Genomic DNA, 26,375 nt, shown 5'->3' on the forward strand with positions numbered 1-26,375 from the left:
CTGCCATCGATGTCATATGACTTCGGTACAAGCGATTAACATATAACCTGACATCGATGTCATATGAGTTTGGTACTAACGATTGACATTTAACCTGACATCGATATCATATGACCTCGGTACTAACGATTGACATATAACCTGACATTGATATCATATGACCTCGGTACTAACGATTGACACATAACCTGACATCGATATCGCATGACCTCGGTCCTAGCGATTAACATATAACCTGACACCTATGTCATATGAGTTTGATACTAACAATTGACATACAACCTGACATCGAGCTTATATTACTTCGATACTAACGATTGACATATAACCTGACATCGATATCATATGACCTTGATACTAACGATTGACATATAACCTGACATCGATATCATATGACCTCGGTACCAGCGATTGACATACAACCTGACATCGATATCATATGACCTCGGTACTAATGACTGACATACAACCTGACATTGATATCATATGACCTCGGTACAAGCGATTGACATATAACCTGACATTGACGTTATATGACTTTGATACTAACGATTGACATATAACCTGACATCAATATCATATGACCTCGGTACTAACGATTAACATATAACCTGACATCTATGTCATATGAGTTCGATACTAACAATTGACATATAACCTGACATCGACGTTATATGACTTTGATACTAACGATTGACATATAACCTGACATCGATGTCATATGAATTCGGTACTAACGATTGACATATAACCTGACATCGATGTCATATGACTTCGGTACTAACGATTGACATACAACCTGACTTCAATATCATATGACATCAGTACTAACGACTGACATACAACCTGGCATCCATATCAAATGACCTTGATACCAAGGATTGACATACAACCTGACATCGATATCATATGACCTCGGTACTAACGATTGACATATAACCTGACAATGATATCATATGACCTCGGTACTAACGATTGACACATAACCTGACATCGATATCATATGACCTCGGTACTAACAATTGACACATAACCTGAGATCGATGTCATATGACCTCGGTACTAACAATTGAACTATAACCTGGCACCCATATCATATGACCTTGATACTAACGATTGACATGCAACCTGCCATCGATGTCATATGACTTCGGTACAAGCGATTAACATATAACCTGACATCGATGTCATATGAGTTTGGTACTAACGATTGACATTTAACCTGACATCGATATCATATGACCTCGGTACTAACGATTGACATATAACCTGACATCGATATCATATGACCTCGGTACTAACGATTGACACATAACCTGACATCGATATCGCATGACCTCGGTCCTAGCGATTAACATATAACCTGACACCTATGTCGTATGAGTTTGATACTAACAATTGACATACAACCTGACATCGAGCTTATATTACTTCGATACTAACGATTGACATATAACCTGACATCGATATCATATGACCTTGATACTAACGATTGACATATAACCTGACATCGATATCATATGACCTCGGTACCAGCGATTGACATACAACCTGACATCGATATCATATGACCTCGGTACTAATGACTGACATACAACCTGACATTGATATCATATGACCTCGGTACAAGCGATTGACATATAACCTGACATTGACGTTATATGACTTTGATACTAACGATTGACATATAACCTGACATTGATATCATATGACCTCGATACTAACGATTGACATATAACCTGACATCAATATCATATGACCTCGGTACTAACGATTGACATATAACCTGACATCTATGTCATATGAGTTCGATACTAACAATTGACATATAACCTGACATCGACGTTATATGACTTTGATACTAACGATTGACATGTAACCTGACATCGATATCATATGACCTTGATACTAACGATTGACATATAACCTGACATCAATATCATATGACCTCGGTATCAGCGATTGACATACAACCTGACATCGATATCATATGACCTCGGTACTAATGACTGACATACAACCTGACATTGATATCATATGACCTCGGTACAAGCGATTGACATATAACCTGATATCGATGTCATATGAGTTTGGTACTAACGATTGACATATAACCTGACACCGATATCATATGCCCCAGGTACTAGCGATTGACATATAACCTGACATCGATATCATATGACCTCGATACTAATGATTGACATATAACCTGACATCGATATCATATGACCTCGATACTAACGATTGACATATAACCTGACATCGATATCATATGACCTCGGTACTAATGATTGACATATAACCTGACATCGATGTCATATGAATTCGGTACTAACGATTGACATATAACCTGACATCGATGTCATATGACTTCGGTACTAACGATTGACATACAACCTGACTTCAATATCATATGACATCAGTACTAACGACTGACATACAACCTGGCATCCATATCAAATGACCTTGATACCAAGGATTGACATACAACCTGACATCGATATCATATGACCTCGGTACTAACGATTGACATATAACCTGACAATGATATCATATGACCTCGGTACTAACGATTGACACATAACCTGACATCGATATCATATGACCTCGGTACTAACAATTGACACATAACCTGAGATCGATGTCATATGACCTCGGTACTAACAATTGAACTATAACCTGGCACCCATATCATATGACCTTGATACTAACGATTGACATGCAACCTGCCATCGATGTCATATGACTTCGGTACAAGCGATTAACATATAACCTGACATCGATGTCATATGAGTTTGGTACTAACGATTGACATATAACCTGACATCGATATCATATGACCTCGGTACTAACGATTGGCACATAACCTGACATCGATATCGCATGACCTCGGTCCTAGCGATTAACATATAACCTGACACCTATGTCATATGAGTTCGATACTAACAATTGACATACAACCTGACATCGAGCTTATATTACTTCGATACTAACGATTGACATATAACCTGACATCGATATCATATGACCTTGATACTAACGATTGACATATAACCTGACATCGATATCATATGACCTCGGTACCAGCGATTGACATACAACCTGACATCGATATCATATGACCTCGGTACTAATGACTGACATACAACCTGACATTGATATCATATGACCTCGGTACAAGCGATTGACATATAACCTGACATTGACGTTATATGACTTTGATACTAACGATTGACATATAACCTGACATTGATATCATATGACCTCGATACTAACGATTGACATATAACCTGACATCAATATCATATGACCTCGGTACTAACGATTGACATATAACCTGACATCGATGTCATATGACTTCGGTACTAACGATTGACATATAACCTGACATCGATGTCATATGACTTCGGTACTAACGATTGACATACAACCTGACTTCAATATCATATGACATCGGTACTAACGACTGACATACAACCTGGCATCCATATCATATGACCTCGATACCAAGGATTAACATACAACCTGACATCGATATCATATGACCTCGGTACTAACGATTGACATATAACCTGACATCGATATCATCTGACCTCAATAATAACAATTGACATATAACCTGACATCGATATAATATGTCCTCGGTACCAGTGATTGACATACAACCTGATATCGATATTATATGAACTCGGTACTAACGATTGACATATAACCTGACATTGATATCATATGACCTCGGTACAAGCGATTGACATATAACCTGACATTGACGTTATATGACTTTGATACTAACGATTGACATATAACCTGACATTGATATCATATGACCTCGATACTAATGATTGACATATAACCTGACATCAATATCATATGACCTCGGTACTAACGATTGACATATAACCTGACATCGATGTCATATGACTTCGGTACTAACGATTGACATATAACCTGACATCGATGTCATATGACTTCGGTACTAACGATTGACATACAACCTGACTTCAATATCATATGACATCGGTACTAACGACTGACATACAACCTGGCATCCATATCATATGACCTCGATACCAAGGATTGACATACAACCTGACATCGATATCATATGACCTTGGTACTAACGATTGACATATAACCTGACATCGATATCATCTGACCTCAATAATAACAATTGACATATAACCTGACATCGATATAATATGTCCTCGGTACCAGTGATTGACATACAACCTGATATCGATATTATATGAACTCGGTACTAACGATTGACATATAACCTGACATTGATAGCATATGACCTTGGTACTAACAATTGACATATAACCTGGCCCCCATATCATATGACCTTGATACTAACGATTGACGTGCAACCTGACATCGATATCATATGACCTCGGTACTAACGATTGACATACAACCTGACACCGATATCATATGACCCAGGTACTAGCGATTGACATATAACCTGACATCGATATCATATGACCTCGATACTAATGATTGACATATAATCTGACATCAATGTCATATGACCTCGATACTAACGATTGACATATAACCTGACATCGATGTCATATGACTTCGGTACTAATGATTGACATATAACCTGACATTGATGTCATACGACTTCGGTACTAACAATTGACATACAACCTGACCTCAATATCATATGACATCGGTACAAACGACTGACATACAACCTGGCATCCATATCAAATGACCTTGATACCAACGATTGACACATAATCTGACATTGATATCATATGACCTCGGTACTAACAATTGACACATAACCTGACATCGATATCATATGACCTCGGTACTAACAAGTGAACTATAACCTGGCACCCATATCATATGACCTCGATACTAACGATTGACATATAACCTGACATCAATATCATATGACCTCGGTACTAACGATTGACATATAACCTGACATCGATGTCATATGACTTCGGTACTAACGATTGACATATAACCTGACATCGATGTCATATGACTTCGGTACTAACGATTGACATACAACCTGACTTCAATATCATATGACATCGGTACTAACGACTGACATACAACCTGGCATCCATATCATATGACCTCGATACCAAGGATTGACATACAACCTGACATCGATATCATATGACCTCGGTACAAGCGATTGACATATAACCTGACATTGACGTTATATGACTTTGATACTAACGATTGACATATAACCTGACATTGATATCATATGACCTCGATACTAATGATTGACATATAACCTGACATCAATATCATATGACCTCGGTACTAACGATTGACATATAACCTGACATCGATGTCATATGACTTCGGTACTAACGATTGACATATAACCTGACATCGATGTCATATGACTTCGGTACTAACGATTGACATACAACCTGACTTCAATATCATATGACATCGGTACTAACGACTGACATACAACCTGGCATCCATATCATATGACCTCGATACCAAGGATTGACATACAACCTGACATCGATATCATATGACCTTGGTACTAACGATTGACATATAACCTGACATCGATATCATCTGACCTCAATAATAACAATTGACATATAACCTGACATCGATATAATATGTCCTCGGTACCAGTGATTGACATACAACCTGATATCGATATTATATGAACTCGGTACTAACGATTGACATATAACCTGACATTGATAGCATATGACCTTGGTACTAACAATTGACATATAACCTGGCCCCCATATCATATGACCTTGATACTAACGATTGACGTGCAACCTGACATCGATATCATATGACCTCGGTACTAACGATTGACATACAACCTGACACCGATATCATATGACCCAGGTACTAGCGATTGACATATAACCTGACATCGATATCATATGACCTCGATACTAATGATTGACATATAATCTGACATCAATGTCATATGACCTCGATACTAACGATTGACATATAACCTGACATCGATGTCATATGACTTCGGTACTAATGATTGACATATAACCTGACATTGATGTCATACGACTTCGGTACTAACAATTGACATACAACCTGACCTCAATATCATATGACATCGGTACAAACGACTGACATACAACCTGGCATCCATATCAAATGACCTTGATACCAACGATTGACACATAATCTGACATTGATATCATATGACCTCGGTACTAACAATTGACACATAACCTGACATCGATATCATATGACCTCGGTACTAACAAGTGAACTATAACCTGGCACCCATATCATATGACCTCGATACTAACGATTGACATATAACCTGACATCAATATCATATGACCTCGGTACTAACGATTGACATATAACCTGACATCGATGTCATATGACTTCGGTACTAACGATTGACATATAACCTGACATCGATGTCATATGACTTCGGTACTAACGATTGACATACAACCTGACTTCAATATCATATGACATCGGTACTAACGACTGACATACAACCTGGCATCCATATCATATGACCTCGATACCAAGGATTGACATACAACCTGACATCGATATCATATGACCTCGGTACTAACGATTGACATATAACCTGACATCGATATCATCTGACCTCAATAATAACAATTGACATATAACCTGACATCGATATAATATGTCCTCGGTACCAGTGATTGACATACAACCTGATATCGATATTATATGAACTCGGTACTAACGATTGACATATAACCTGACATTGATAGCATATGACCTTGGTACTAACAATTGACATATAACCTGGCCCCCATATCATATGACCTTGATACTAACGATTGACGTGCAACCTGACATCGATGTCATATGACTTCGGTCCTAGCGATTAACATATAACCTGACACCTATGTCATATGAGTTTGATACTAACAATTGACATACAACCTGACATCGAGCTTATATTACTTCGATACTAACGATTGACATATAACCTGACATCGATATCATATGACCTTGATACTAACGATTGACATATAACCTGACATCGATATCATATGACCTCGGTACCAGCGATTGACATACAACCTGACATCGATATCATATGACCTCGGTACTAATGACTGACATACAACCTGACATTGATATCATATGACCTCGGTACAAGCGATTGACATATAACCTGACATTGACGTTATATGACTTTGATACTAACGATTGACGTGCAACCTGACATCGATGTCATATGACTTCGGTACAAGCGATTGACATATAACCTGACATCGATGTCATATGAGTTTGGTACTAACGATTGACATATAACCTGACATCGATATCATATGACCTCGGTACTAACGATTGACATACAACCTGACACCGATATCATATGACCCAGGTACTAGCGATTGACATATAACCTGACATCGATATCATATGACCTCGATACTAATGATTGACATATAATCTGACATCAATGTCATATGACCTCGATACTAACGATTGACATATAACCTGACATCGATGTCATATGACTTCGGTACTAATGATTGACATATAACCTGACATTGATGTCATACGACTTCGGTACTAACAATTGACATACAACCTGACCTCAATATCATATGACATCGGTACAAACGACTGACATACAACCTGGCATCCATATCAAATGACCTTGATACCAACGATTGACACATAATCTGACATTGATATCATATGACCTCGGTACTAACAATTGACACATAACCTGACATCGATATCATATGACCTCGGTACTAACAAGTGAACTATAACCTGGCACCCATATCATATGACCTCGATACTAACGATTGACATATAACCTGACATCAATATCATATGACCTCGGTACTAACGATTGACATATAACCTGACATCGATGTCATATGACTTCGGTACTAACGATTGACATATAACCTGACATCGATGTCATATGACTTCGGTACTAACGATTGACATACAACCTGACTTCAATATCATATGACATCGGTACTAACGACTGACATACAACCTGGCATCCATATCATATGACCTCGATACCAAGGATTGACATACAACCTGACATCGATATCATATGACCTCGGTACTAACGATTGACATATAACCTGACATCGATATCATCTGACCTCAATAATAACAATTGACATATAACCTGACATCGATATAATATGTCCTCGGTACCAGTGATTGACATACAACCTGATATCGATATTATATGAACTCGGTACTAACGATTGACATATAACCTGACATTGATAGCATATGACCTTGGTACTAACAATTGACATATAACCTGGCCCCCATATCATATGACCTTGATACTAACGATTGACGTGCAACCTGACATCGATGTCATATGACTTCGGTCCTAGCGATTAACATATAACCTGACACCTATGTCATATGAGTTTGATACTAACAATTGACATACAACCTGACATCGAGCTTATATTACTTCGATACTAACGATTGACATATAACCTGACATCGATATCATATGACCTTGATACTAACGATTGACATATAACCTGACATCGATATCATATGACCTCGGTACCAGCGATTGACATACAACCTGACATCGATATCATATGACCTCGGTACTAATGACTGACATACAACCTGACATTGATATCATATGACCTCGGTACAAGCGATTGACATATAACCTGACATTGACGTTATATGACTTTGATACTAACGATTGACATATAACCTGACATTGATATCATATGACCTCGATACTAACGATTGACATATAACCTGACATCAATATCATATGACCTCGGTACTAACGATTAACATATAACCTGACATCTATGTCATATGAGTTCGATACTAACAATTGACATATAACCTGACATCGACGTTATATGACTTTGATACTAACGATTGACATATAACCTGACATCGATGTCATATGAATTCGGTACTAACGATTGACATATAACCTGACATCGATGTCATATGACTTCGGTACTAACGATTGACATACAACCTGACTTCAATATCATATGACATCAGTACTAACGACTGACATACAACCTGGCATCCATATCAAATGACCTTGATACCAAGGATTGACATACAACCTGACATCGATATCATATGACCTCGGTACTAACGATTGACATATAACCTGACAATGATATCATATGACCTCGGTACTAACGATTGACACATAACCTGACATCGATATCATATGACCTCGGTACTAACAATTGACACATAACCTGAGATCGATGTCATATGACCTCGGTACTAACAATTGAACTATAACCTGGCACCCATATCATATGACCTTGATACTAACGATTGACATGCAACCTGCCATCGATGTCATATGACTTCGGTACAAGCGATTAACATATAACCTGACATCGATGTCATATGAGTTTGGTACTAACGATTGACATTTAACCTGACATCGATATCATATGACCTCGGTACTAACGATTGACATATAACCTGACATCGATATCATATGACCTCGGTACTAACGATTGACACATAACCTGACATCGATATCGCATGACCTCGGTCCTAGCGATTAACATATAACCTGACACCTATGTCGTATGAGTTTGATACTAACAATTGACATACAACCTGACATCGAGCTTATATTACTTCGATACTAACGATTGACATATAACCTGACATCGATATCATATGACCTTGATACTAACGATTGACATATAACCTGACATCGATATCATATGACCTCGGTACCAGCGATTGACATACAACCTGACATCGATATCATATGACCTCGGTACTAATGACTGACATACAACCTGACATTGATATCATATGACCTCGGTACAAGCGATTGACATATAACCTGACATTGACGTTATATGACTTTGATACTAACGATTGACATATAACCTGACATTGATATCATATGACCTCGATACTAACGATTGACATATAACCTGACATCAATATCATATGACCTCGGTACTAACGATTGACATATAACCTGACATCTATGTCATATGAGTTCGATACTAACAATTGACATATAACCTGACATCGACGTTATATGACTTTGATACTAACGATTGACATGTAACCTGACATCGATATCATATGACCTTGATACTAACGATTGACATATAACCTGACATCAATATCATATGACCTCGGTATCAGCGATTGACATACAACCTGACATCGATATCATATGACCTCGGTACTAATGACTGACATACAACCTGACATTGATATCATATGACCTCGGTACAAGCGATTGACATATAACCTGATATCGATGTCATATGAGTTTGGTACTAACGATTGACATATAACCTGACATCGATATCATATGACCTCGGTCCTAGTGATTAACATATAACCTGACACCGATATCATATGCCCCAGGTACTAGCGATTGACATATAACCTGACATCGATATCATATGACCTCGATACTAATGATTGACATATAACCTGACATCGATATCATATGACCTCGATACTAACGATTGACATATAACCTGACATCGATATCATATGACCTCGGTACTAATGATTGACATATAACCTGACATCGATGTCATATGAATTCGGTACTAACGATTGACATATAACCTGACATCGATGTCATATGACTTCGGTACTAACGATTGACATACAACCTGACTTCAATATCATATGACATCAGTACTAACGACTGACATACAACCTGGCATCCATATCAAATGACCTTGATACCAAGGATTGACATACAACCTGACATCGATATCATATGACCTCGGTACTAACGATTGACATATAACCTGACAATGATATCATATGACCTCGGTACTAACGATTGACACATAACCTGACATCGATATCATATGACCTCGGTACTAACAATTGACACATAACCTGAGATCGATGTCATATGACCTCGGTACTAACAATTGAACTATAACCTGGCACCCATATCATATGACCTTGATACTAACGATTGACATGCAACCTGCCATCGATGTCATATGACTTCGGTACAAGCGATTAACATATAACCTGACATCGATGTCATATGAGTTTGGTACTAACGATTGACATATAACCTGACATCGATATCATATGACCTCGGTACTAACGATTGACACATAACCTGACATCGATATCGCATGACCTCGGTCCTAGCGATTAACATATAACCTGACACCTATGTCATATGAGTTCGATACTAACAATTGACATACAACCTGACATCGAGCTTATATTACTTCGATACTAACGATTGACATATAACCTGACATCGATATCATATGACCTTGATACTAACGATTGACATATAACCTGACATCGATATCATATGACCTCGGTACCAGCGATTGACATACAACCTGACATCGATATCATATGACCTCGGTACTAATGACTGACATACAACCTGACATTGATATCATATGACCTCGGTACAAGCGATTGACATATAACCTGACATTGACGTTATATGACTTTGATACTAACGATTGACATATAACCTGACATTGATATCATATGACCTCGATACTAACGATTGACATATAACCTGACATCAATATCATATGACCTCGGTACTAACGATTGACATATAACCTGACATCGATGTCATATGACTTCGGTACTAACGATTGACATATAACCTGACATCGATGTCATATGACTTCGGTACTAACGATTGACATACAACCTGACTTCAATATCATATGACATCGGTACTAACGACTGACATACAACCTGGCATCCATATCATATGACCTCGATACCAAGGATTAACATACAACCTGACATCGATATCATATGACCTCGGTACTAACGATTGACATATAACCTGACATCGATATCATCTGACCTCAATAATAACAATTGACATATAACCTGACATCGATATAATATGTCCTCGGTACCAGTGATTGACATACAACCTGATATCGATATTATATGAACTCGGTACTAACGATTGACATATAACCTGACATTGATATCATATGACCTCGGTACAAGCGATTGACATATAACCTGACATTGACGTTATATGACTTTGATACTAACGATTGACATATAACCTGACATTGATATCATATGACCTCGATACTAATGATTGACATATAACCTGACATCAATATCATATGACCTCGGTACTAACGATTGACATATAACCTGACATCGATGTCATATGACTTCGGTACTAACGATTGACATATAACCTGACATCGATGTCATATGACTTCGGTACTAACGATTGACATACAACCTGACTTCAATATCATATGACATCGGTACTAACGACTGACATACAACCTGGCATCCATATCATATGACCTCGATACCAAGGATTGACATACAACCTGACATCGATATCATATGACCTTGGTACTAACGATTGACATATAACCTGACATCGATATCATCTGACCTCAATAATAACAATTGACATATAACCTGACATCGATATAATATGTCCTCGGTACCAGTGATTGACATACAACCTGATATCGATATTATATGAACTCGGTACTAACGATTGACATATAACCTGACATTGATAGCATATGACCTTGGTACTAACAATTGACATATAACCTGGCCCCCATATCATATGACCTTGATACTAACGATTGACGTGCAACCTGACATCGATGTCATATGACTTCGGTACAAGCGATTGACATATAACCTGACATCGATGTCATATGAGTTTGGTACTAACGATTGACATATAACCTGACATCGATATCATATGACCTCGGTACTAACGATTGACATACAACCTGACACCGATATCATATGACCCAGGTACTAGCGATTGACATATAACCTGACATCGATATCATATGACCTCGATACTAATGATTGACATATAATCTGACATCAATGTCATATGACCTCGATACTAACGATTGACATATAACCTGACATCGATGTCATATGACTTCGGTACTAATGATTGACATATAACCTGACATTGATGTCATACGACTTCGGTACTAACAATTGACATACAACCTGACCTCAATATCATATGACATCGGTACAAACGACTGACATACAACCTGGCATCCATATCAAATGACCTTGATACCAACGATTGACACATAATCTGACATTGATATCATATGACCTCGGTACTAACAATTGACACATAACCTGACATCGATATCATATGACCTCGGTACTAACAAGTGAACTATAACCTGGCACCCATATCATATGACCTCGATACTAACGATTGACATATAACCTGACATCAATATCATATGACCTCGGTACTAACGATTGACATATAACCTGACATCGATGTCATATGACTTCGGTACTAACGATTGACATATAACCTGACATCGATGTCATATGACTTCGGTACTAACGATTGACATACAACCTGACTTCAATATCATATGACATCGGTACTAACGACTGACATACAACCTGGCATCCATATCATATGACCTCGATACCAAGGATTGACATACAACCTGACATCGATATCATATGACCTCGGTACTAACGATTGACATATAACCTGACATCGATATCATCTGACCTCAATAATAACAATTGACATATAACCTGACATCGATATAATATGTCCTCGGTACCAGTGATTGACATACAACCTGATATCGATATTATATGAACTCGGTACTAACGATTGACATATAACCTGACATTGATAGCATATGACCTTGGTACTAACAATTGACATATAACCTGGCCCCCATATCATATGACCTTGATACTAACGATTGACGTGCAACCTGACATCGATGTCATATGACTTCGGTACAAGCGATTGACATACAACCTGGCATCCATATCAAATGACCTTGATACCAACGATTGACACATAATCTGACATTGATATCATATGACCTCGGTACTAACAATTGACACATAACCTGACATCGATATCATATGACCTCGGTACTAACAAGTGAACTATAACCTGGCACCCATATCATATGACCTTGATACTAACGATTGACATGCAACCTGCCATCGATGTCATATGACTTCGGTACAAGCGATTGACATATAACCTGAGATCTATGTCATATCAGTTCGGTACTAACGATTAACATATAACCTGACATCGATATCATATGACCTTGGTACTAACAATTGACATATAACCTGGCCCCCATATCATATGACCTTGATACTAACAATTGACGTGCAACCTGACGTCGATGTCATATGACTTCGGTACAAGCGATTGACATATAACCTGACATCGATGTCATATGAGTTTGGTACTAACGATTAACATATAACCTGACATCTATGTCATATGAGTTTGGTACTAACGATTGACATATAACCTGACATCGATATCATCTGACCTCAATAATAACAATTGACATATAACCTGACATCGATATCATATGTCCTCGGTACCAGCGATTGACATACAACCTGATATCGATATTATATGAACTCGGTACTAACGATTGACATATAACCTGACATTGATATCATATGACCTTGGTACTAACAATTGACATATAACCTGGCCCCCATATCATATGACCTTGATACTAACGATTGACGTGCAACCTGACATCGATGTCATATGACTTCGGTACTAACGATTGACATACAACCTGACACCGATATCATATGACCCAGGTACTAGCGATTGACATATAACCTGACATCGATATCATATGACCTCGATACTAATGATTGACATATAACCTGACATCGATATCATATGACCTCGATACTAACGATTGACATATAACCTGACATCGATATCATATGACCTCGGTACTAACGATTGACATATAACCTGACATCGATGTCATATGACTTCGGTACTAACGATTGACATATAACCTGACATCGATGTCATATGACTTTGGTACTAACGATTGACATACAACCTGACTTCAACAATATCATATGACATCGGTACAAACGACTGACATACAACCTGGCATCCATATCAAATGACCTTGATACCAACGATTGACATATAACCTGACATTGATATCATATGACCTCGGTACTAACAATTGACACATAACCTGACATCGATATCATATGACCTCAGTACTAACAATTGAACTATAACCTGGCACCCATATCATATGACCTTGATACTAACGATTGACATGCAACCTGCCATCGATGTCATATGACTTCGGTACAAGCGACTGACATATAACCTGACATCGATGTCATATGAGTTTGCTACTAACGATTGACATATAACCTGACATCGATGTCATATGACTTCGGTACAAGCGATTGACATATAACCTGAGATCTATGTCATATCAGTTCGGTACTAACGATTAACATATAACCTGACATCGATATCATATGACCTTGGTACTAACAATTGACATATAACCTGGCCCCCATATCATATGACCTTGATACTAGCAATTGATGTGCAACCTGACATCTATGTCATATGACTTCGGTACTAGCGATTGACATATAACCTGACATCGATATCATCTGACCTCAATAATAACAATTGACATATAACCTGACATCAATATCATATGTCCTCGGTACCAGCGATTGACATACAACCTGATATGGATATTATATGAACTCGGTACTAACGATTGACATATAACCTGACATCGATATCATATGACCTCGGTACTAATGACTGACATACAACCTGACATTGATATCATATGACCTCGGTACAAGCGATTGACATATAACCTGACATTGACGTTATATGACTTTGATACTAACGATTGACGTGCAACCTGACATCGATGTCATATGACTTCGGTACAAGCGATTGACATATAACCTGACATCGATGTCATATGAGTTTGGTACTAACAATTGACATATAACCTGACATCGATATCATATGACCTCGGTACTAACGATTGACATACAACCTGACACCGATATCATATGACCCAGGTACTAGCGATTGACATATAACCTGACATCGATATCATATGACCTCGATACTAATGATTGACATATAATCTGACATCAATGTCATATGACCTCGATACTAACGATTGACATATAACCTGACATCGATGTCATATGACTTCGGTACTAATGATTGACATATAACCTGACATTGATGTCATACGACTTCGGTACTAACAATTGACATACAACCTGACCTCAATATCATATGACATCGGTACAAACGACTGACATACAACCTGGCATCCATATCAAATGACCTTGATACCAACGATTGACACATAATCTGACATTGATATCATATGACCTCGGTACTAACAATTGACACATAACCTGACATCGATATCATATGACCTCGGTACTAACAAGTGAACTATAACCTGGCACCCATATCATATGACCTCGATACTAACGATTGACATATAACCTGACATCAATATCATATGACCTCGGTACTAACGATTGACATATAACCTGACATCGATGTCATATGACTTCGGTACTAACGATTGACATATAACCTGACATCGATGTCATATGACTTCGGTACTAACGATTGACATACAACCTGACTTCAATATCATATGACATCGGTACTAACGACTGACATACAACCTGGCATCCATATCATATGACCTCGATACCAAGGATTGACATACAACCTGACATCGATATCATATGACCTCGGTACTAACGATTGACATATAACCTGACATCGATATCATCTGACCTCAATAATAACAATTGACATATAACCTGACATCGATATAATATGTCCTCGGTACCAGTGATTGACATACAACCTGATATCGATATTATATGAACTCGGTACTAACGATTGACATATAACCTGACATTGATAGCATATGACCTTGGTACTAACAATTGACATATAACCTGGCCCCCATATCATATGACCTTGATACTAACGATTGACGTGCAACCTGACATCGATGTCATATGACTTCGGTCCTAGCGATTAACATATAACCTGACACCTATGTCATATGAGTTTGATACTAACAATTGACATACAACCTGACATCGAGCTTATATTACTTCGATACTAACGATTGACATATAACCTGACATCGATATCATATGACCTTGATACTAACGATTGACATATAACCTGACATCGATATCATATGACCTCGGTACCAGCGATTGACATACAACCTGACATCGATATCATATGACCTCGGTACTAATGACTGACATACAACCTGACATTGATATCATATGACCTCGGTACAAGCGATTGACATATAACCTGACATTGACGTTATATGACTTTGATACTAACGATTGACATATAACCTGACATTGATATCATATGACCTCGATACTAACGATTGACATATAACCTGACATCAATATCATATGACCTCGGTACTAACGATTAACATATAACCTGACATCTATGTCATATGAGTTCGATACTAACAATTGACATATAACCTGACATCGACGTTATATGACTTTGATACTAACGATTGACATATAACCTGACATCGATGTCATATGAATTCGGTACTAACGATTGACATATAACCTGACATCGATGTCATATGACTTCGGTACTAACGATTGACATACAACCTGACTTCAATATCATATGACATCAGTACTAACGACTGACATACAACCTGGCATCCATATCAAATGACCTTGATACCAAGGATTGACATACAACCTGACATCGATATCATATGACCTCGGTACTAACGATTGACATATAACCTGACAATGATATCATATGACCTCGGTACTAACGATTGACACATAACCTGACATCGATATCATATGACCTCGGTACTAACAATTGACACATAACCTGAGATCGATGTCATATGACCTCGGTACTAACAATTGAACTATAACCTGGCACCCATATCATATGACCTTGATACTAACGATTGACATGCAACCTGCCATCGATGTCATATGACTTCGGTACAAGCGATTAACATATAACCTGACATCGATGTCATATGAGTTTGGTACTAACGATTGACATTTAACCTGACATCGATATCATATGACCTCGGTACTAACGATTGACATATAACCTGACATCGATATCATATGACCTCGGTACTAACGATTGACACATAACCTGACATCGATATCGCATGACCTCGGTCCTAGCGATTAACATATAACCTGACACCTATGTCGTATGAGTTTGATACTAACAATTGACATACAACCTGACATCGAGCTTATATTACTTCGATACTAACGATTGACATATAACCTGACATCGATATCATATGACCTTGATACTAACGATTGACATATAACCTGACATCGATATCATATGACCTCGGTACCAGCGATTGACATACAACCTGACATCGATATCATATGACCTCGGTACTAATGACTGACATACAACCTGACATTGATATCATATGACCTCGGTACAAGCGATTGACATATAACCTGACATTGACGTTATATGACTTTGATACTAACGATTGACATATAACCTGACATTGATATCATATGACCTCGATACTAACGATTGACATATAACCTGACATCAATATCATATGACCTCGGTACTAACGATTGACATATAACCTGACATCTATGTCATATGAGTTCGATACTAACAATTGACATATAACCTGACATCGACGTTATATGACTTTGATACTAACGATTGACATGTAACCTGACATCGATATCATATGACCTTGATACTAACGATTGACATATAACCTGACATCAATATCATATGACCTCGGTATCAGCGATTGACATACAACCTGACATCGATATCATATGACCTCGGTACTAATGACTGACATACAACCTGACATTGATATCATATGACCTCGGTACAAGCGATTGACATATAACCTGATATCGATGTCATATGAGTTTGGTACTAACGATTGACATATAACCTGACATCGATATCATATGACCTCGGTCCTAGTGATTAACATATAACCTGACACCGATATCATATGCCCCAGGTACTAGCGATTGACATATAACCTGACATCGATATCATATGACCTCGATACTAATGATTGACATATAACCTGACATCGATATCATATGACCTCGATACTAACGATTGACATATAACCTGACATCGATATCATATGACCTCGGTACTAATGATTGACATATAACCTGACATCGATGTCATATGAATTCGGTACTAACGATTGACATATAACCTGACATCGATGTCATATGACTTCGGTACTAACGATTGACATACAACCTGACTTCAATATCATATGACATCAGTACTAACGACTGACATACAACCTGGCATCCATATCAAATGACCTTGATACCAAGGATTGACATACAACCTGACATCGATATCATATGACCTCGGTACTAACGATTGACATATAACCTGACAATGATATCATATGACCTCGGTACTAACGATTGACACATAACCTGACATCGATATCATATGACCTCGGTACTAACAATTGACACATAACCTGAGATCGATGTCATATGACCTCGGTACTAACAATTGAACTATAACCTGGCACCCATATCATATGACCTTGATACTAACGATTGACATGCAACCTGCCATCGATGTCATATGACTTCGGTACAAGCGATTAACATATAACCTGACATCGATGTCATATGAGTTTGGTACTAACGATTGACATATAACCTGACATCGATATCATATGACCTCGGTACTAACGATTGACACATAACCTGACATCGATATCGCATGACCTCGGTCCTAGCGATTAACATATAACCTGACACCTATGTCATATGAGTTCGATACTAACAATTGACATACAACCTGACATCGAGCTTATATTACTTCGATACTAACGATTGACATATAACCTGACATCGATATCATATGACCTCGGTACTAATGACTGACATACAACCTGACATTGATATCATATGACCTCGGTACAAGCGATTGACATATAACCTGACATTGACGTTATATGACTTTGATACTAACGATTGACATATAACCTGACATTGATATCATATGACCTCGATACTAACGATTGACATATAACCTGACATCAATATCATATGACCTCGGTACTAACGATTGACATATAACCTGACATCGATGTCATATGACTTCGGTACTAACGATTGACATATAACCTGACATCGATGTCATATGACTTCGGTACTAACGATTGACATACAACCTGACTTCAATATCATATGACATCGGTACTAACGACTGACATACAACCTGGCATCCATATCATATGACCTCGATACCAAGGATTAACATACAACCTGACATCGATATCATATGACCTCGGTACTAACGATTGACATATAACCTGACATCGATATCATCTGACCTCAATAATAACAATTGACATATAACCTGACATCGATATAATATGTCCTCGGTACCAGTGATTGACATACAACCTGATATCGATATTATATGAACTCGGTACTAACGATTGACATATAACCTGACATTGATATCATATGACCTCGGTACAAGCGATTGACATATAACCTGACATTGACGTTATATGACTTTGATACTAACGATTGACATATAACCTGACATTGATATCATATGACCTCGATACTAATGATTGACATATAACCTGACATCAATATCATATGACCTCGGTACTAACGATTGACATATAACCTGACATCGATGTCATATGACTTCGGTACTAACGATTGACATATAACCTGACATCGATGTCATATGACTTCGGTACTAACGATTGACATACAACCTGACTTCAATATCATATGACATCGGTACTAACGACTGACATACAACCTGGCATCCATATCATATGACCTCGATACCAAGGATTGACATACAACCTGACATCGATATCATATGACCTTGGTACTAACGATTGACATATAACCTGACATCGATATCATCTGACCTCAATAATAACAATTGACATATAACCTGACATCGATATAATATGTCCTCGGTACCAGTGATTGACATACAACCTGATATCGATATTATATGAACTCGGTACTAACGATTGACATATAACCTGACATTGATAGCATATGACCTTGGTACTAACAATTGACATATAACCTGGCCCCCATATCATATGACCTTGATACTAACGATTGACGTGCAACCTGACATCGATGTCATATGACTTCGGTACAAGCGATTGACATATAACCTGACATCGATGTCATATGAGTTTGGTACTAACGATTGACATATAACCTGACATCGATATCATATGACCTCGGTACTAACGATTGACATACAACCTGACACCGATATCATATGACCCAGGTACTAGCGATTGACATATAACCTGACATCGATATCATATGACCTCGATACTAATGATTGACATATAATCTGACATCAATGTCATATGACCTCGATACTAACGATTGACATATAACCTGACATCGATGTCATATGACTTCGGTACTAATGATTGACATATAACCTGACATTGATGTCATACGACTTCGGTACTAACAATTGACATACAACCTGACCTCAATATCATATGACATCGGTACAAACGACTGACATACAACCTGGCATCCATATCAAATGACCTTGATACCAACGATTGACACATAATCTGACATTGATATCATATGACCTCGGTACTAACAATTGACACATAACCTGACATCGATATCATATGACCTCGGTACTAACAAGTGAACTATAACCTGGCACCCATATCATATGACCTCGATACTAACGATTGACATATAACCTGACATCAATATCATATGACCTCGGTACTAACGATTGACATATAACCTGACATCGATGTCATATGACTTCGGTACTAACGATTGACATATAACCTGACATCGATGTCATATGACTTCGGTACTAACGATTGACATACAACCTGACTTCAATATCATATGACATCGGTACTAACGACTGACATACAACCTGGCATCCATATCATATGACCTCGATACCAAGGATTGACATACAACCTGACATCGATATCATATGACCTCGGTACTAACGATTGACATATAACCTGACATCGATATCATCTGACCTCAATAATAACAATTGACATATAACCTGACATCGATATAATATGTCCTCGGTACCAGTGATTGACATACAACCTGATATCGATATTATATGAACTCGGTACTAACGATTGACATATAACCTGACATTGATAGCATATGACCTTGGTACTAACAATTGACATATAACCTGGCCCCCATATCATATGACCTTGATACTAACGATTGACGTGCAACCTGACATCGATGTCATATGACTTCGGTACAAGCGATTGACATACAACCTGGCATCCATATCAAATGACCTTGATACCAACGATTGACACATAATCTGACATTGATATCATATGACCTCGGTACTAACAATTGACACATAACCTGACATCGATATCATATGACCTCGGTACTAACAATTGACATATAACCTGGCCCCCATATCATATGACCTTGATACTAACGATTGACGTGCAACCTGACATCGATGTCATATGACTTCGGTACTAACGATTGACATACAACCTGACACCGATATCATATGACCCAGGTACTAGCGATTGACATATAACCTGACATCGATATCATATGACCTCGATACTAATGATTGACATATAACCTGACATCGATATCATATGACCTCGATACTAACGATTGACATATAACCTGACATCGATATCATATGACCTCGGTACTAACGATTGACATATAACCTGACATCGATGTCATATGACTTCGGTACTAACGATTGACATATAACCTGACATCGATGTCATATGACTTTGGTACTAACGATTGACATACAACCTGACTTCAACAATATCATATGACATCGGTACAAACGACTGACATACAACCTGGCATCCATATCAAATGACCTTGATACCAACGATTGACATATAACCTGACATTGATATCATATGACCTCGGTACTAACAATTGACACATAACCTGACATCGATATCATATGACCTCAGTACTAACAATTGAACTATAACCTGGCACCCATATCATATGACCTTGATACTAACGATTGACATGCAACCTGCCATCGATGTCATATGACTTCGGTACAAGCGACTGACATATAACCTGACATCGATGTCATATGAGTTTGCTACTAACGATTGACATATAACCTGACATCGATGTCATATGACTTCGGTACAAGCGATTGACATATAACCTGAGATCTATGTCATATCAGTTCGGTACTAACGATTAACATATAACCTGACATCGATATCATATGACCTTGGTACTAACAATTGACATATAACCTGGCCCCCATATCATATGACCTTGATACTAGCAATTGATGTGCAACCTGACATCTATGTCATATGACTTCGGTACTAGCGATTGACATATAACCTGACATCGATATCATCTGACCTCAATAATAACAATTGACATATAACCTGACATCAATATCATATGTCCTCGGTACCAGCGATTGACATACAACCTGATATGGATATTATATGAACTCGGTACTAACGATTGACATATAACCTGACATTGATATCATATGACCTTGGTACTAACAATTGACATATAACCTGGCTCCCATATCATATGACCTTGATACTAACGATTGACGTGCAACCTGACATCGATGTCATATGACTTCGGTACAAGCGATTGACATATTACCTGACATCGATGTCATATGAGTTTGGTACTAACGATTGACATATAACCTGACATCGATATCATATGACCTTGGTACTAACGATTGACATACAACCTGACACCGATATCATATGACCCAGGTACTAGCGATTGATATATAACCTGACATCGATATCATATGACCTCGATACTAATGATTGACATATAACCTGACATCGATATCATATGACCTCGATACTAACGATTGACATATAACCTGACATCGATATCATATGACCTCGGTACTAACGATTGACATATAACATGACATCGATGTCATATGACTTCGGTACTAACGATTGACATATAACCTGACATCGATGTCATATGACTTCGGTACTAACGATTGACATACAACCTGACTTCAATATCATATGACATCGGTACAAACAACTGACATACAACCTGGCATCCATATCAAATGACCTTGATACCAACGATTGACATATAATCTGACATTGATATCATATGACCTCGGTACTAACAATTGACACATAACCTGACATCAATATCATATGACCTCGGTACTAACAATTGAACTATAACCTGGCATCCATATCATATGACCTTGATACTAACGATTGACATGCAACCTGCCATCGATGTCATATGACTTCGGTACAAGCGATTGATATATAACCTGAGATCTATGTCATATCAGTTCGGTACTAATGATTAACATATAACCTGACATCGATATCATATGACCTTGGTACTAACGATTGACATATAATCTGACATCGATGTCATATGACTTCGGTACTAACGATTGACATATAACCTGACATCGATGTGTGTTGATGAACCCAGTATGGTATACAACCTGACATTGGTACCTTAGCGCTCAATTTCCAATCTAGTTTTGGCTTAAACAAACAATACACTGACACTAGTACATCCGAAGCCCACACAAAATATAGCGTGCAATTTATACGATAATTATTCAATTATACGTGTGTTCACATTTGTATGTATTACCCTGTTCATATGCATTATTTTGACATTTAGCATTGCCGAAAGTTGTCACGTCCGTTTGAATCTAAGGTACACAAAAACAGAAATGTAATGTAATGTTATGTCATGTCGACCGAAATACTATCCCGGGCGACACATTGTAGCATTATTTCGTTTCCGCTACTATATATGCATCTTGTAAGAAACGCTAGTGTGAATGCAATATAACACGCTTGATACTAGTATGTTTATCTTTTTCACTACTGGGCGAATCTACGCCCGGCGTAACTTTCCTAGTGAGAACTGCCATACTGTCTTAACGAGGTTCTTCGATTACATGTGAAACCTATGTAAAACAAACAGCGACAAATATGTGTTGAAAATTCCACAAAATACGCATACTGTTAATAGTCACTGATGTATGTGATATCTCTGTGTAATCGTGGTGTAATCTAGTACAGAAATGTGATATCGTGTGACAAGTTTCGGGGGCAGACGTCTTCGGCGAACTTACGTCTGATAAAACAAATATGTTCAGTATTTACACGACCCCGACATTAATGCCCGGCATTAATGGCATTACACGCTATCTATATTCACAGAGAACATTGTTATCTTAAATGCGTTAGGCCTTGAGCATCTTTTTTAATACAATTTTTGAAATAAAGTGAGTAAGTATGAAGAATGTATATTTCCAAAACACGTGTAACAACAGCATGAGTATATGTACGTGTGAATAATACATACCTTACTCCCATACACTGCAGCAGGCGTGGAAGCACATACCGCGAAGACAGTGTACAACACAAGGAACCTGTGAAAAATAAGCATCAGAAAACTAATTTGTCCAAATTTAACGTCGATATGTAATTCTTGGTGTTCTCGGTGTGTTCACTAAATTCTGTCGGCGGATTGGTTGCTGTACACTGCACGCAATGGTATAGAACTAGGTGTACACATTTGGAATGTATTACACGAGGCCAGTCGTAACGATTCAAGGCTGATTCTCCCTATACGAAATGTCTACGCTGATATATGAACTCATAAATTGCGTTAACACATGAAATCAATCTGCCTTTCCGGATGCCAACAGACATCACTGGGACAGCGAGGCGCATATTGGAAAACAACCCAGATTTATTAAATGCTCCTTCTGAATTTTCTCTGGGATCAAAAGATTCATATTTCCAGTTATGACGCAATGCTGGCCCGTAATGTTTTCGTTGTCTACTCATTAGAACATTACAAGATGGTCACCTATGACACCGTCTTCCATATTTTCAGGAGCACATATATTTTTCCTGTAACCAGTTCATAGTTCCAAACGAACTACAAATAACACGGAATTCCACTCTAATATGCCAGGGCATAATTCCAGGGGCATTGTTTAAGTGCAATAGAAAGTTATTGGATATGACAGTAATCGAGGTGACAATCGGATCCTTGATGCTTTACCGTTCACTAAGGCGATTTGCTATCGTCTAAATCTAATTGAAATGAAACGTCGACTTGCCCACTGGGACAAGCCGTAAAACGCATTTGATGGGAGGTCGTGATAATATGACGACTTACAAATATCTGGAGCGTCTGCGTGTCAAGAGTTAACTTGTATTAATCGCGTCGTTTTTTTTTTTTTTTAAATAGCAATGTAAGTTATAAAAGGCAACATTTCTACCATTAAGCACCGCTGTGTTCAGGTAACAGCATATACACATCAGCAGTACTACCATTAAGCACCGCTGTGTTCAGGTAACAGCATATACACATCAGCAGTACTAGCATTAAGCACCGCTGTGTTCAGGTAACAGCATATACACATCAGCAGTACTAGCATTAAGCACCGCTGTGTT

General features: G+C 37.9%; 1 protein-coding gene across 4 annotated transcripts in view; it reads right to left on the bottom strand.

Moving 5' to 3' along the window:
* LOC100372856 (ADAMTS-like protein 5) overlaps positions 1 to 25,526 on the bottom strand; it is a 45,791-nt gene extending 20,265 nt beyond the window's left edge. For all 4 annotated transcript variants that reach the window (XM_085506678.1, XM_085506679.1, XM_085506677.1 and 1 more), the window contains exon 1: positions 25,273 to 25,526. In XM_085506678.1, the coding sequence (XP_085362804.1) occupies positions 25,273 to 25,356 (84 nt within the window). In that variant the 5' untranslated portion in view covers positions 25,357 to 25,526. The remainder of the gene's footprint in view (positions 1 to 25,272) is intronic.
* Between the last annotated feature and the right edge of the window lie 849 nt (positions 25,527 to 26,375).

This window comes from Saccoglossus kowalevskii, chromosome 13, assembly GCF_978046115.1.
Source record: "Saccoglossus kowalevskii chromosome 13, keSacKowa6.1, whole genome shotgun sequence".
Classification (NCBI taxonomy): Eukaryota; Metazoa; Hemichordata; class Enteropneusta; family Harrimaniidae; genus Saccoglossus; species Saccoglossus kowalevskii.